Source organism: Salmo trutta, chromosome 25 (genome assembly GCF_901001165.1).
Source record: "Salmo trutta chromosome 25, fSalTru1.1, whole genome shotgun sequence".
Taxonomy (NCBI): domain Eukaryota; kingdom Metazoa; phylum Chordata; class Actinopteri; order Salmoniformes; family Salmonidae; genus Salmo; species Salmo trutta.
The window spans coordinates 6,508,542-6,521,451 of NC_042981.1; the positions used below are offsets into that span (position 1 = coordinate 6,508,542).

Below are 12,910 nucleotides of genomic sequence, written 5' to 3' on the forward strand. Positions count from 1 at the left end.
CTGACTGGAGTAGGGTCTGGAGTGACCTGACTGGAGTAGGGTCTGGAGTGACCTGACTGGAGTAGGGTCTGGAGTGACCTGTCTGGAGTGACCTGGCTGGAGTGGGGTCTGGAGTGACCTGGCTGGAGTGACCTGGCTGGAGTAGGGTCTAGAGTGACCTGGCTGGAGTGACCTGGCTGGAGTGACCTGGCTGGAGTGGGGTCTGGAGTGACCTGGCTGGAGTGGGGTCTGGAGTGACCTGGCTGGAGTGGGGTCTGGAGTGACCTGGCTGGAGTGACCTGGCTGGAGTAGGGTCTAGAGTGACGTGGCTGGAGTAGGGTCTAGAGTGACCTGTCTGGAGTGACCTGACTACACACCCATCTTTATGAGAAGTGCTGTGTGTGGCACCTTCCTTCCTTATTTATACCCTCAATCTTTCCTTTCTCACGCTAGAGAAGTACAGTTATGTGACTGTAGACACGTACAGGGTTTACTGACAATGTCTCCTTACATGGTTTTACAGTTTTAAGTTTAGTTGACCAGTTTAAAGCCTGGTTTCTCCATCTCCCTGCTGTTAGTTGACCAGTTTAAAGCCTGGTTTCTCCATCTCCCTGCTGTTAGTTGAACAGTTTAAAGCCTGGTTTCTCCATCTCCCTGCTGAACAGTTTAAAGCCTGGTTTCTCCGTCTCCCTGCTGAACAGTTTAAAGCCTGGTTTCTCCATCTCCCTGCTGTTAGTTGACCAGTTTAAAGCCTGGTTTCTCCATCTCCCTGCTGTTAGTTGACCAGTTTAAAGCCTGGTTTCTCCATCTCCCTGCTGTTAGTTGACCAGTTTAAAGCCTGGTATCTCCATCTCCCTGCTGTTAGTTGACCAGTTTAAAGCCTGGTTTCTCCATCTCCCTGCTGAACAGTTTAAAGCCTGGTTTCTCCATCTCCCTGCTGTTAGTTGACCAGTTTAAAGCCTGGTTTCTCCATCTCCCTGCTGTTAGTTGAACAGTTTAAAGCCTGGTATCTCCATCTCCCTGCTGTTAGTTGACCAGTTTAAAGCCTGGTTTCTCCATCTCCCTGCTGTTAGTTGACCAGTTTAAAGCCTGGTTTCTCCATCTCCCTGCTGTTAGTTGAACAGTTTAAAGCCTGGTTTCTCCATCTCCCTGCTGAACAGTTTAAAGCCTGGTTTCTCCATCTCCCTGCTGAACAGTTTAAAGCCTGGTTTCTCCATCTCCCTGCTGAACAGTTTAAAGCCTGGTTTCTCCATCTCCCTGCTGAACAGTTTAAAGCCTGGTTTCTCCATCTCCCTGCTGACCAGTTTAAAGCCTGGTTTCTCCATCTCCCTGCTGTTAGTTGAACAGTTTAAAGCCTGGTTTCTCCATCTCCCTGCTGTTAGTTGACCAGTTTAAAGCCTGGTTTCTCCATCTCCCTGCTGTTAGTTGAACAGTTTAAAGCCTGGTTTCTCCATCTCCCTGCTGAACAGTTTAAAGCCTGGTTTCTCCATCTCCCTGCTGAACAGTTTAAAGCCTGGTTTCTCCATCTCCCTGCTGAACAGTTTAAAGCCTGGTTTCTCTATCTCCCTGCTGACCAGTTTAAAGCCTGGTTTCTCCATCTCCCTGCTGTTAGTTGACCAGTTTAAAGCCTGGTTTCTCCATCTCCCTGCTGAACAGTTTTAAAGCCTGGTTTCTCCATCTCCCTGCTGAACCAGTTTAAAGCCTGGTTTCTCCATCTCCCTGCTGTTAGTTGACCAGTTTAAAGCCTGGTTTCTCCATCTCCCTGCTGTTAGTTGACCAGTTTAAAGCCTGGTTTCTCCATCTCCCTGCTGAACAGTTTAAAGCCTGGTTTCTCCATCTCCCTGCTGTTAGTTGACCAGTTTAAAGCCTGGTTTCTCCATCTCCCTGCTGAACAGTTTAAAGCCTGGTTTCTCCATCTCCCTGCTGACCAGTTTTAAAGGCCTGGTTTCTCCATCTCCCTGCTGTTAGTTGACAGTTTAAAGCCTGGTTTCTCCATCTCCCTGCTGAACAGTTTAAAGCCTGGTTTCTCCATCTCCCTGCTGACCAGTTTAAAGCCTGGTTTCTCCATCTCCCTGCTGTTAGTTGAACAGTTTAAAGCCTGGTTTCTCCATCTCCCTGCTGTTAGTTGACCAGTTTAAAGCCTGGTTTCTCCATCTCCCTGCTGTTAGTTGAACAGTTTAAAGCCTGGTTTCTCCATCTCCCTGCTGAACAGGTTAAAGCCTGGTTTTCCATCTCCCTGCTGAACAGTTTAAAGCTGGTTTCTCCATCTCCCTGCTGAACAGTTTAAGCCTGGTTTCTCCATCTCCCTTGCTGAACAGTTTAAGCCTGGGTTTCTCCATCTCCCTGCCTGACCAGTTTAAAGCCTGGTTTCTCCATCTCCCTGCTGTTAGTTGCCCCAGTTTAAGCCTGGTTTCATCCATCTCCCCTGCTGAACAGTTTAAAGCCTGTTTTCTCCATCTCCCTGATGACCAGTTTAAAGCCTGGTTTCTCCATCTCCCTGCTGTTAGTTGACCAGTTTTAAAGCCTTGGTTTCTCCATCTCCATGCGTTAGTTGACCAGTTTAAAGCCTGGTTTTCTCCATTCTCCCTGCTGCACAGTTTAAAGGCCTGGGTGTCTCCCATCTCCCTGGTTAGTTGACCAGTTTAAAGCCTGGTTTCTCCATTCTCCCTGCTGAACAGTTTAAAGCCTGGTTTCTCCATTCTCCCTGCTGACCAGTTTAAAGCCTGGTTTCTCCATCTCCCTGCTGTTAGTTGACCAGTTTAAAGCCTGGTTTCTCCATCTCCCTGCTGACCAGTTTAAAGCCTGGTTTCTCCATCTCCCTGCTGTTAGTTGAACAGTTTAAAGCCTGGTTTCTCCATCTCCCTGCTGTTAGTTGACCAGTTTAAAGCCTGGTTTCTCCATCTCCCTGCTGTTAGTTGAACAGTTTAAAGCCTGGTTTCTCCATCTCCCTGCTGAACAGTTTAAAGCCTGGTTTCTCCATCTCCCTGCTGAACAGTTTAAAGCCTGGTTTCTCCATCTCCCTGCTGAACAGTTTAAAGCCTGGTTTCTCCATCTCCCTGCTGACCAGTTTAAAGCCTGGTTTCTCCATCTCCCTGCTGTTAGTTGACCAGTTTAAAGCCTGGTTTCTCCATCTCCCTGCTGAACAGTTTAAAGCCTGGTTTCTCCATCTCCCTGCTGACCAGTTTAAAGCCTGGTTTCTCCATCTCCCTGCTGTTAGTTGACCAGTTTAAAGCCTGGTTTCTCCATCTCCCTGCTGTTAGTTGACCAGTTTAAAGCCTGGTTTCTCCATCTCCCTGCTGAACAGTTTAAAGCCTGGTTTCTCCATCTCCCTGCTGTTAGTTGACCAGTTTAAAGCCTGGTTTCTCCATCTCCCTGCTGTTGGGGGTTTGTAGTGTCAAACACAATAGGAACACCATCATTATTACAGGCCAAGATTGATTTATTCAATTTCAATAACACTCTCTCTTCCTCTTTCCTCTCCCACACGTTCTCTCTCTAGACATAGAGGAGTACTCACAGGAACAAATCTGCCAGGTAAAGGGCACGCTTACATACGAACAAAACATCCACTGTCTATCCTTGACATGATTGTAATGTTTTTCTGTATGTTCTTATCTCTGTTGTAGGATCTTGTGACTTTCATGGATAAAATGGTGAGTCCACTCCCAATAATCAGCCCTGTATGGTAAAATATCAGGGTGAAGTATTAGTCGCCACATGGGCGGTGTGATGCAACAGGAAGAGCTCAACGCTTCCTTTAACGCCCTCTCTCTCGCTCTGTCTCTCTCTCGCTCTTTCTCTCTCTCTCTCTCTCTCTCGCTCTCTCTCTCTCTCTCTCTCTCTCGCTCTGTCTCTCTCTCGCTCTGTCTCTCTCTCTGTCTCTCTCGCTCTGTCTCTCTCGCTCTGTCTCTCTCGCTCTGTCTCTCTCGCTCTCTCTCTCTCTCGCTCGCTCTCTCTCTCGCTCTGTCTCTCTCTCGCTCTGTCTCTCTCTCGCTCTCTCTCGCTCTGTCTCTCTCTCGCTCTGTCTCTCTCTCGCTCTGTCTCTCTCTCGCTCTGTCTCTCTCTCTCTCTCTCTCGCTCTCTCTCGCTCTGTCTCTCTCTCGCTCTCTCTCTCTCGCTCTGTCTCTCTCTCGCTCTCTCTCTCGCTCTGTCTCTCTCTCGCTCTGTCTCTCTCTCGCTCTCTCTCTCTCGCTCTGTCTCTCTCTCGCTCTCTCGCTCTCTCTCTCTCTCTCTCTGTCTCTGTCTCGCTCTGTCTCTCTCTGTCTCTCTCGCTCTGTCTCTCTCTCGCTCTGTCTCTCTCTCGCTGTCTCTCTCTCGCTCTGTCTCTCTCTCGCTCTGTCTCTCTCTCGCTCTCTCTCTCTCGCTGTCTCTCTCTCGCTCTCTCTCTCTCTGTCTCTCTCGCTCTGTCTCTCTCGCTCTCGCTCTGTCTCTCTCGCTCTCTCTCTCTCTCGCTCTGTCTCTCTCTCGCTCTCTCTCTCTCTCTCTCGCTGTCTCTCTCTCTCACTCTGTCTCTCGCTCTCTCGCTCTGTCTCTCGCTCTCTCGCTCTGTCTCTGTCTCTCTCTCGCTCTCTCGCTCTCTCTCTGTCGCTCTCTCGCTCTCTCTGTGTCTCTCAGGGTATTCCCCAGGTGACTCTGGTTGGTCATGATTGGGGTGGTGTTGTGGTCTGGAACATGGCCCGGTGTCATCCAGAGAGAGTCAGGTAAATTAAGGGGTCTACACACCTTACACAAACGGAGTATGGGAATGTCGTTTTACGGCATAAAATGGGCGTAGTCCTGCTACAGAGTTTTTTTTTTTATTCCTCTCAAATATTGTTACGGACTGCACAATTCCTTCCGCGGGGCAGCGGCGGGTGCAGCGGCGGGGACGGGGCAGTGGCGGGGGCAGCGTTGAGTATGAAGCTTAGTATTTTATCACCAAACTCGCTTTGGTTGAAAATGGAACTTCTAAACGAAGGTATTCTGTTTAGTATTAAAACTTCTTATGGCTTGAATCCCGTTAGCGGGATCGATATGACAACAGCCAGTGAAAGTGCAGGGCGCCAAATTCAAAACAACAATCTCATAATTAAAATTCCTCAAACATACACCATTTTAAAGCTTTACTTCTTGTTCAAAAAGGCTTTACGGCGAAAGCAAACCATATGATTATGTTAGGTCAGCGCCTATACACAAAAAAACACAGCCATTTTCCAGCCAAGGAGTCACAAAAAGCAGAAATAGAGATAAAATTAATCACTAACCTTTGATGATCTTCATCAGATGACAGTCATAGGACTTCATGTTACACAATACATGTATGTTTTCTTTGATAAAGTTCATATTTATATCCAAAAATCTCAGTTTACATTGGCGCGTTATGTTCAGTAATGTTTTGCCTCCAAAACATCCGGTGATTTTGCAGAGAGCCACATCAATTTACAGAAATACTCATCATCAATGTTGATGAAAATACAAGTGTTATGCATGGAACTTTAGATAAACTTCTCCTTAATGCAACCGCTGTGTCAGATTTCAATAACGCTTTACCGAAAAATTACACTATGCAATAATCTGAGTACGGCGCTCAGACACAAAAACATGCCATACAATATATCCACCATGTTGGAGTCAACAATAATCAGAAATAGTATTATAAATATGAACTTTGATGATCTTCATCAGAATGCACTCCCAGGTATCCCAGGTCCACAATACATGTTTGTTTTGTTCGATAAAGGCCATCCTTTATGTCCAAATACCTCCTTTTTGTTCGCGCGCCTTCAGTTCACAAATCCAAATTCACCACGCGCAGGTCAGACGAAAATATTTCCATTACAGTTCGTAGAAACATGTCAAACGATGTATAGAATCAATCTTTAGAATGTTTTTATTGTAAATCCGCAGTAAAGTTTAAACCGGAGAAATCCTTTGTCTTCAGAAATGCAATGGAACTGAGCTACCTCTCACGTGAGTGCGCATGGCTGAGGCTCATGCCCTGCTGGCAGTGTTCTGACTCCAGGAGCTCTTATTCATCCCCACTTCACAGTAGAAGCCTCAAACAACGTTCTAAAGACTGTTGACATCTAGTGGAAGCCTTAGGAAGTGCAAAATGACTCCACAGACAACCACTTCCTGTTTGGATTTTTTCTCAAGTTTTTGCCTGCCATATGAGTTCTGTTATACTCACAGACATCATTCAAATAGTTTTAGAAACTTCAGAGTGTTTTCTATCCAAATCTACTAATACTATGCATATCTTAGTTTCTGGGAGTGAGTAGCAGGCAGTTTACTCTGGGCACGTCAGTCATCCAAGCTACTCAATACTGCCACCATCCATAAGAAGTTTTAATGATTAACTACCTAAAAACAGCCTCAAGCCATGCGATTTTTCTCTGTGAGCAAAAATGATTTCATTCTATTTTTTAGCTAATATGGGGGGGGGCGAATACATTCAAGCAGCATGTTAAACTGCTATAATGTTGTAGGTTACACTGGCAAGTATACAAATATTTACCAGGGCATATTATTACATTTATAAATGGGATTATTTCACATGGGGGAGATGTGGGGAAACTAAAAAGGCTAGTTTGCTTGCAGTTTTTAGCCAGCTAGCTAGCAAGCTGCTAGCGGAATAGCCTACAGCCAACAGCCAGGCACCAAACAAGGCCATGTAAAACAAACCTAAACTTGTAGCTACTATTCAATAGGCATTTGGTTTTCACTGAAATTAGCTAACAGTGGTGATGTTTTTGACCTGATTCGTATTTGCTTTGACCACAAATGGGAAGACATCAGGAAAATGTCTGCTGTCACCCCCTTGTGTATGCTGCTATTGGGGGGGTTTAAGAACACATGGACCTGCAAGGCTATTATGTTACAAAAGGAATACGTTGCTATTGGGGGGTTTAGGAACACATGGACCTGCAAGGCTATTATGTTACAAAAGGAATATGTTGCTATTGGGGGGGTTTAGGAACACATGGACCTGCAAGGCTATTATGTTACAAAAGGAATATGTTGCTATTGGGGGGGTTTAGGAACACATGGACCTGCAAGGCTATTATGTTACAAAAGGAATATGTTGCTCCCCCCCCCAAAAAAATCTTATTCCACCCAAGAGCACACACGTGTGTAGGTAGATACACACACACACACACACACACACACACACACACACACACACACACACACTCCCTGAGACGGTAAAGTGAAGAATTAAACCAATACCTGGTGTGTGTGTGTGTGTGTGTGTGTGTGTGTAGAGCGGTAGCTTCTCTGAACACCCCTCTGTTTCCTGTGGACCCCTCCAAGGATCCAATGGACTTCCTGAAGACTGTGCCAATCTTTGACTACCAGCTCTACTTCCAGGACCCTGTAAGTGTGTGTGTGGAACGGAGGAGGGGAACAGAGGGGGAGAGGAACTTTACTCTATTGTCTCCCTACTGTACTGTACCATATTCATCCGTTATGCGTCAGTACAACAGCTTTGGTAGCCAAGTCACCCTGTATAGAAGTCAGTATTCGACGTCCATCCATGTCTGAGCATGTCGAGCGGGTGACGTGGAAACCAACCACTAGGGGACGACAGTGAGAGCTGTTACCTTTTCAAGTCGGTTTGAGTTTTGGCAGAGTGTTGTGGAAAGGGATGGATGAAACATGGCAAACGTCTCATTTTTGACGTGAGACTGTGAAAGCTGGTTGGGCTTTGGTTCCAGTTTTTCACAAGTACTCAATTAATTGTTGCTAATACTAAATGATCGTCCAATTACTCAAGTTGCTTTTGTTTTACATTGTGAACATAGTCAATGTAGCTAGCTAGCGAGAGTTTGTGCTAGCTAGTAGCTTCTTGACTTTATAAATCTTAGTACAATAACTAACCAGTGATGTGTCTAGTGGAGGCCATATGCAATAAAAAATCAACTTTTATTTCTCATTATTTCAATTCACAAGATAGAATGAACACGCGCGTCAGCCATCGAGAATTGAACCTCTGTGATTCTTGAGCTTGGATGCTGCCATTGGACGTGACGCAACACGAGCGCAACACGGCAGTATAGCAGCTTTCATTGCTTTTAACGGAAGGATTTCCTCAATACCGGACGCCTGACGGCAATACCGGACACCTGGCGGCAATACCGGACACCTGACGGCAATAGTATAGCAGGGCTGTAACTCCTCTACAGGGTGTACTGTAACAGAGACCTTTCCTTATGTAACTCCTCTACAGGATGTAACAGAGACCTTTCCTTATGTAACTCCTCTACAGGGTGTAACAGAGACCTTTCCTTATGTAACTCCTCTACAGGGTGTAACAGAGACCTTTCCTTATGTAACCCCTCTACAGGGTGTAACAGAGACCTTTCCTTATGTAACTCCTCTACAGGGTGTAACAGAGACCTTTCCTTATGTAACTCCTCTACAGGGTGTAACAGAGACCTTTCCTTATGTAACTCCTCTACAGGGTGTAACAGAGACCTTTCCTTATGTAACTCCTCTACAGGGTGTAACAGAGACCTTTCCTTATGTAACTCCTCTACAGGGTGTAACAGAGACCTTTCCTTATGTAACTCCTCTACAGGATGTACTGTAACAGAGACCTTTCCTTATGTAACTCCTCTACAGGGTGTAACAGAGACCTTTCCTTATGTAACTCCTCTACAGGGTGTACTGTAACAGAGACCTTTCCTTATGTAACTCCTCTACAGGGTGTACCAGAGACCTTTCCTTATGTAACTCCTCTACAGGGTGTAACAGATACCTTTCCTTATGTAACTCCTCTACAGGGTGTAACAGAGACCTTTCCTTATGTAACTCCTCTACAGGGTGTAACAGAGACCTTTCCTTATGTAACTCCTCTACAGGGTGTAACAGAGACCTTTCCTTATGTAACTCCTCTACAGGGTGTAACAGAGACCTTTCCTTATGTAACTCCTCTACTGGGTGTAACAGAGACCTTTCCTTATGTAACTCCTCTACAGGGTGTACTGTAACAGAGACCTTTCCTTATGTAACTCCTCTACAGGGTGTAACAGAGACCTTTCCTTATGTAACTCCTCTACAGGGTGTAACAGAGACCTTTCCTTATGTAACTCCTCTACAGGGTGTAACAGAGACCTTTCCTTATGTAACTCCTCTACAGGGTGTAACAGAGACCTTTCCTTATGTAACCCCTCTACAGGGTGTAACAGAGACCTTTCCTTATGTAACTCCTCTACAGGGTGTAACAGAGACCTTTCCTTATGTAACTCCTCTACAGGGTGTAACAGAGACCTTTCCTTATGTAACTCCTCTACAGGGTGTAACAGAGACCTTTCCTTATGTAACTCCTCTACAGGGTGTAACAGAGACCTTTCCTTATGTAACTCCTCTACAGGGTGTAACAGAGACCTTTCCTTATGTAACTCCTCTACAGGGTGTAACAGAGACCTTTCCTTATGTAACTCCTCTAAAGGGTGTACTGTAACAGAGACATTTCCTTATGTAACTCCTCTACAGGGTGTAACAGAGACCTTTCCTTATGTAACTCCTCTACAGGGTGTAACAGAGACCTTTCCTTATGTAACTCCTCTACAGGGTGTAACAGAGACCTTTCCTTATGTAACTCCTCTACAGGGTGTAGCTGAGACCTTTCCTTATGTAACTCCTCTACAGGATGTAACAGAGACCTTTCCTTATGTAACTCCTCTACAGGGTGTAACAGAGACCTTTCCTTATGTAACTCCTCTACAGGGTGTAACAGAGACCTTTCCTTATGTAACTCCTCTACAGGGTGTAACAGAGACCTTTCCTTATGTAACTCCTCTACAGGGTGTAGCTGAGACCTTTCCTTATGTAACTCCTCTACAGGATGTAACAGAGACCTTTCCTTATGTAACTCCTCTACAGGGTGTAACAGAGACCTTTCCTTATGTAACTCCTCTACAGGGTGTAGCTGAGACCTTTCCTTATGTAACTCCTCTACAGGGTGTAGCTGAGACTGAGATGGAGAAAGACCTGGCAAGGACCTTCAAGATCTTCTTCCATGGCAGTGGAGATAAGGTGACACACACACACAGACGTGTACACACACACGCAGACACACACACACACACACACACACACACTCTCTCTCTTGTGAATGATCTCTGTTGTGTTGTTCTCCAGGATAATGTTCCTGAGATCAACACTGCTGGAGTTTGTGCCAGAGGTGAGTCTGGAAGTCAAACCAACGTTATGATTGGAGGCTTGGGGCTGAAGGGCTGACCTATGGTATTCAACTAACCAACTGACTGGATGGACAATACTGTGCTGTAAAACATAGTACATTGCTGTCAATCAATCAATCTTCACACTGCAGACTACACACTGTGTGTGTGTGTGTGTGTGTGTGTGTGTGTGTGTGTGTGTGTGTGTGTGTGTGTGTGTGTGTGTGTGTGTGTGTGTGTGTGTAGGTGGTCTGTTCGTAGGACTACCAGACGAGATACCCAGGAGTTCTATCCTCAGTGAGACTGCTCTGCAGTTCTACATCACTCAGTTCAAAGACAAGGGATTCAGGTATACACACACACAAACACACACACACACACAATGGCAGCAGCAGGAGGAGAGTGACAGAGTGTTGTGTTTTTCCAGAGGGCCGTTGAACTGGTACCGTAATGTTGTGAGCAACTGGAAATGGCTGTGTTCCCGACCCAGGGCTAAGGTAGGGGTGTGTTCCCGACCCAGGGCTAAGGTAGGGCTGTGTTCCCGACCCAGGGCTAAGGTAGGGGTGTGTTCCCGACCCAGGGCTAAGGTAGGGCTGTGTTCCCGACCCAGGGCTAAGGTAGGGCTGTGTTCCCGACCCAGGGCTAAGGTAGGGCTGTGTTCCCGACCCAGGGCTAAGGTAGGGGTGTGTTCCCGACCCAGGGCTAAGGTAGGGCTGTGTTCCCGACCCAGGGCTAAGGTAGGGGTGTGTGTGGGTGTGTGTGTGTGTGTGTGTGTGTGATATCTTAACAGTTACAGTATATGTTGACCAATGATGGCGGTTTCCTGTGTTTGTGTAGCTCTTGATGCCAGCTCTCATGGTGACAGCTGGTAAAGATCCTGTCCTGCTGCCTGTCTTCTCCAAGGGAATGGAACACATGGTGAGACCACACACACACACACACACATTTATACACACATGTATACATGTAATAGACACATGTGACTGTGACATCTCTGTGTGTCAGATCCCCAACCTAACAAGAGGACACATCGAAGAATGTGGACACTGGACCCAGATGGAAAGGTGAGTCCCAGTGTGTGTGTGTGTGTGTGTGTGTGTGTGTGTGTGTGTGTGTGTGTGTGTGTGTGTGTGTGTTTGTCCTTGCACAGACCAATGGAGGGGAGGCTGACCGTGTGAACTCTGCAGTCAGCTCCTGTTAGTCACCAGAATGACCTCTGATCTAAAGCCCTGCTGAGGGAGACAGGTCAGGTAGAGGTTAAAGGTCATAGGGTCACTGCTGCTCTGCTCTGCAGTCTAAGGAAGTTGGTGTGTTTTTTTGTGGTATAAACTGTGTACAGTGTACTGGTTGAAAGAGTTGTGTATATAGGCTGACATACTGTATTTGGCATAACGTGTGTGTGTGTGTGTGTGTGTGTGTGTGTGTGTGTGTGTGTGTGTGTGTGTGTGTGTGTGTGTGTGTGTGTGTGTTTTTTTAGGCCGTCTGAGCTGAACACCATTCTGATCTCCTGGCTGAAAGACACTCACAACAACACTGGGGTTGCCGTGACACCCAAGCTGTGATCAGTTACCAGGACAACATATTCCTTTTAGTGCACTTTTGTAGTGAACTGTTGGAATCATCTGTTAATTCAGAATAATTTCTAAAACTGTATGATGCCCTTTTTAAAACCTGAAACATTTTTCTCTTCTAAAGACACACACGCTGCACAAATAGGCTGTACCAACATCCACGACACCTCTAGCATGATGTCTCAAAACGTCTCTTTTTGAGACATTTCATGAGAAAGTACGACTGACCTATACGTTGAGTGTACAAAATATAAAGGACACCTGCTCTTTCCATGATTAGGCCCTATTCTACACCTGCATTGCTTGCTGTTTGGGGTTTTTAGGCTGGGTTTCTGTACAGCACTTTGTGGCATCAGCTGATGTAAGAAGGGCTTTATAAATACATTTGATTTGAATTTGATTTGACTAGTGTTACTATAGAATGTCGATTATGTCATTATTACCCCAGTCTGTTTTTCCAGTGGACGATTCAGACGGGATTAGTTTTTACCAAACTGCCTCTGTAGTAATAATACTTTTTCCCCCTCTTTCACAATTGACTGTTATGACGGAAGCCTGGAGGATCTTCTAGGTCGTGAAGGTATTTTAAATGTCTAGGGATCAACCAGCTCTGTCTGACAATAGTGTAACATGTGGAGCACACAGTTTGGGTAAGAACACGAGAACAAATTGATGCTTAAAACAAAGTGCTATGCAGGTACCCTACAGATTAAAGATTTGTTTTGTCAAATATCCTAGTGCCATACTTCTCTTTTAAAAGATGAAGTGGACGATTTTGAGCCAATGAATTGATAATTTGCCAAATCCGTCTGGTAATTAAATGTCTGCAGGTTACAGTTCATTCTTCTTATTGATATGCATTATTATTTTACATTTCTCCCAACTGAAGGCCATTAGCCCAATATTAGGCAATCCCTAGATATTTAAAATACCTTCACGACCTAGAAGATCTTCAAGGCTTCCGTCATAACGGTCAATTAGAGGGGGAAACAAAATAATTACAGAGGCAGTTTGGTAAAATCTAATCCCGTCTGAATCGTCCACTGGAAAACGGACATGTTGGGGTAATAATGACATACCTGACTTTCTATAGTAACACTAGTCCTCTACGAATAGAGTTAAAGAATGATTTTTTAAGCCTTGAGACAATTGAGACATGGATTGTGTATGTGTGTCATTCAGAGGGTGAATGGA

At 45.5% G+C, this 12,910-nt stretch overlaps 1 protein-coding gene across 1 annotated transcript in view; it reads left to right on the top strand.

The window, feature by feature from the left end:
• Positions 1 to 12,520, top strand: part of LOC115161918 (bifunctional epoxide hydrolase 2) — a 25,684-nt gene extending 13,164 nt beyond the window's left edge. Inside the window, exons 9-19 of the mRNA XM_029712752.1 lie at positions 3,479 to 3,513; positions 3,606 to 3,632; positions 4,594 to 4,679; positions 7,224 to 7,335; positions 9,925 to 9,999; positions 10,105 to 10,147; positions 10,392 to 10,494; positions 10,573 to 10,642; positions 10,983 to 11,063; positions 11,151 to 11,209; positions 11,623 to 12,520. Coding sequence (XP_029568612.1) covers positions 3,479 to 3,513; positions 3,606 to 3,632; positions 4,594 to 4,679; positions 7,224 to 7,335; positions 9,925 to 9,999; positions 10,105 to 10,147; positions 10,392 to 10,494; positions 10,573 to 10,642; positions 10,983 to 11,063; positions 11,151 to 11,209; positions 11,623 to 11,707 — 776 coding nt within the window. The 3' untranslated portion in view covers positions 11,708 to 12,520. The remainder of the gene's footprint in view (positions 1 to 3,478; positions 3,514 to 3,605; positions 3,633 to 4,593; positions 4,680 to 7,223; positions 7,336 to 9,924; positions 10,000 to 10,104; positions 10,148 to 10,391; positions 10,495 to 10,572; positions 10,643 to 10,982; positions 11,064 to 11,150; positions 11,210 to 11,622) is intronic.
• Positions 12,521 to 12,910: the final 390 nt, after the last annotated feature.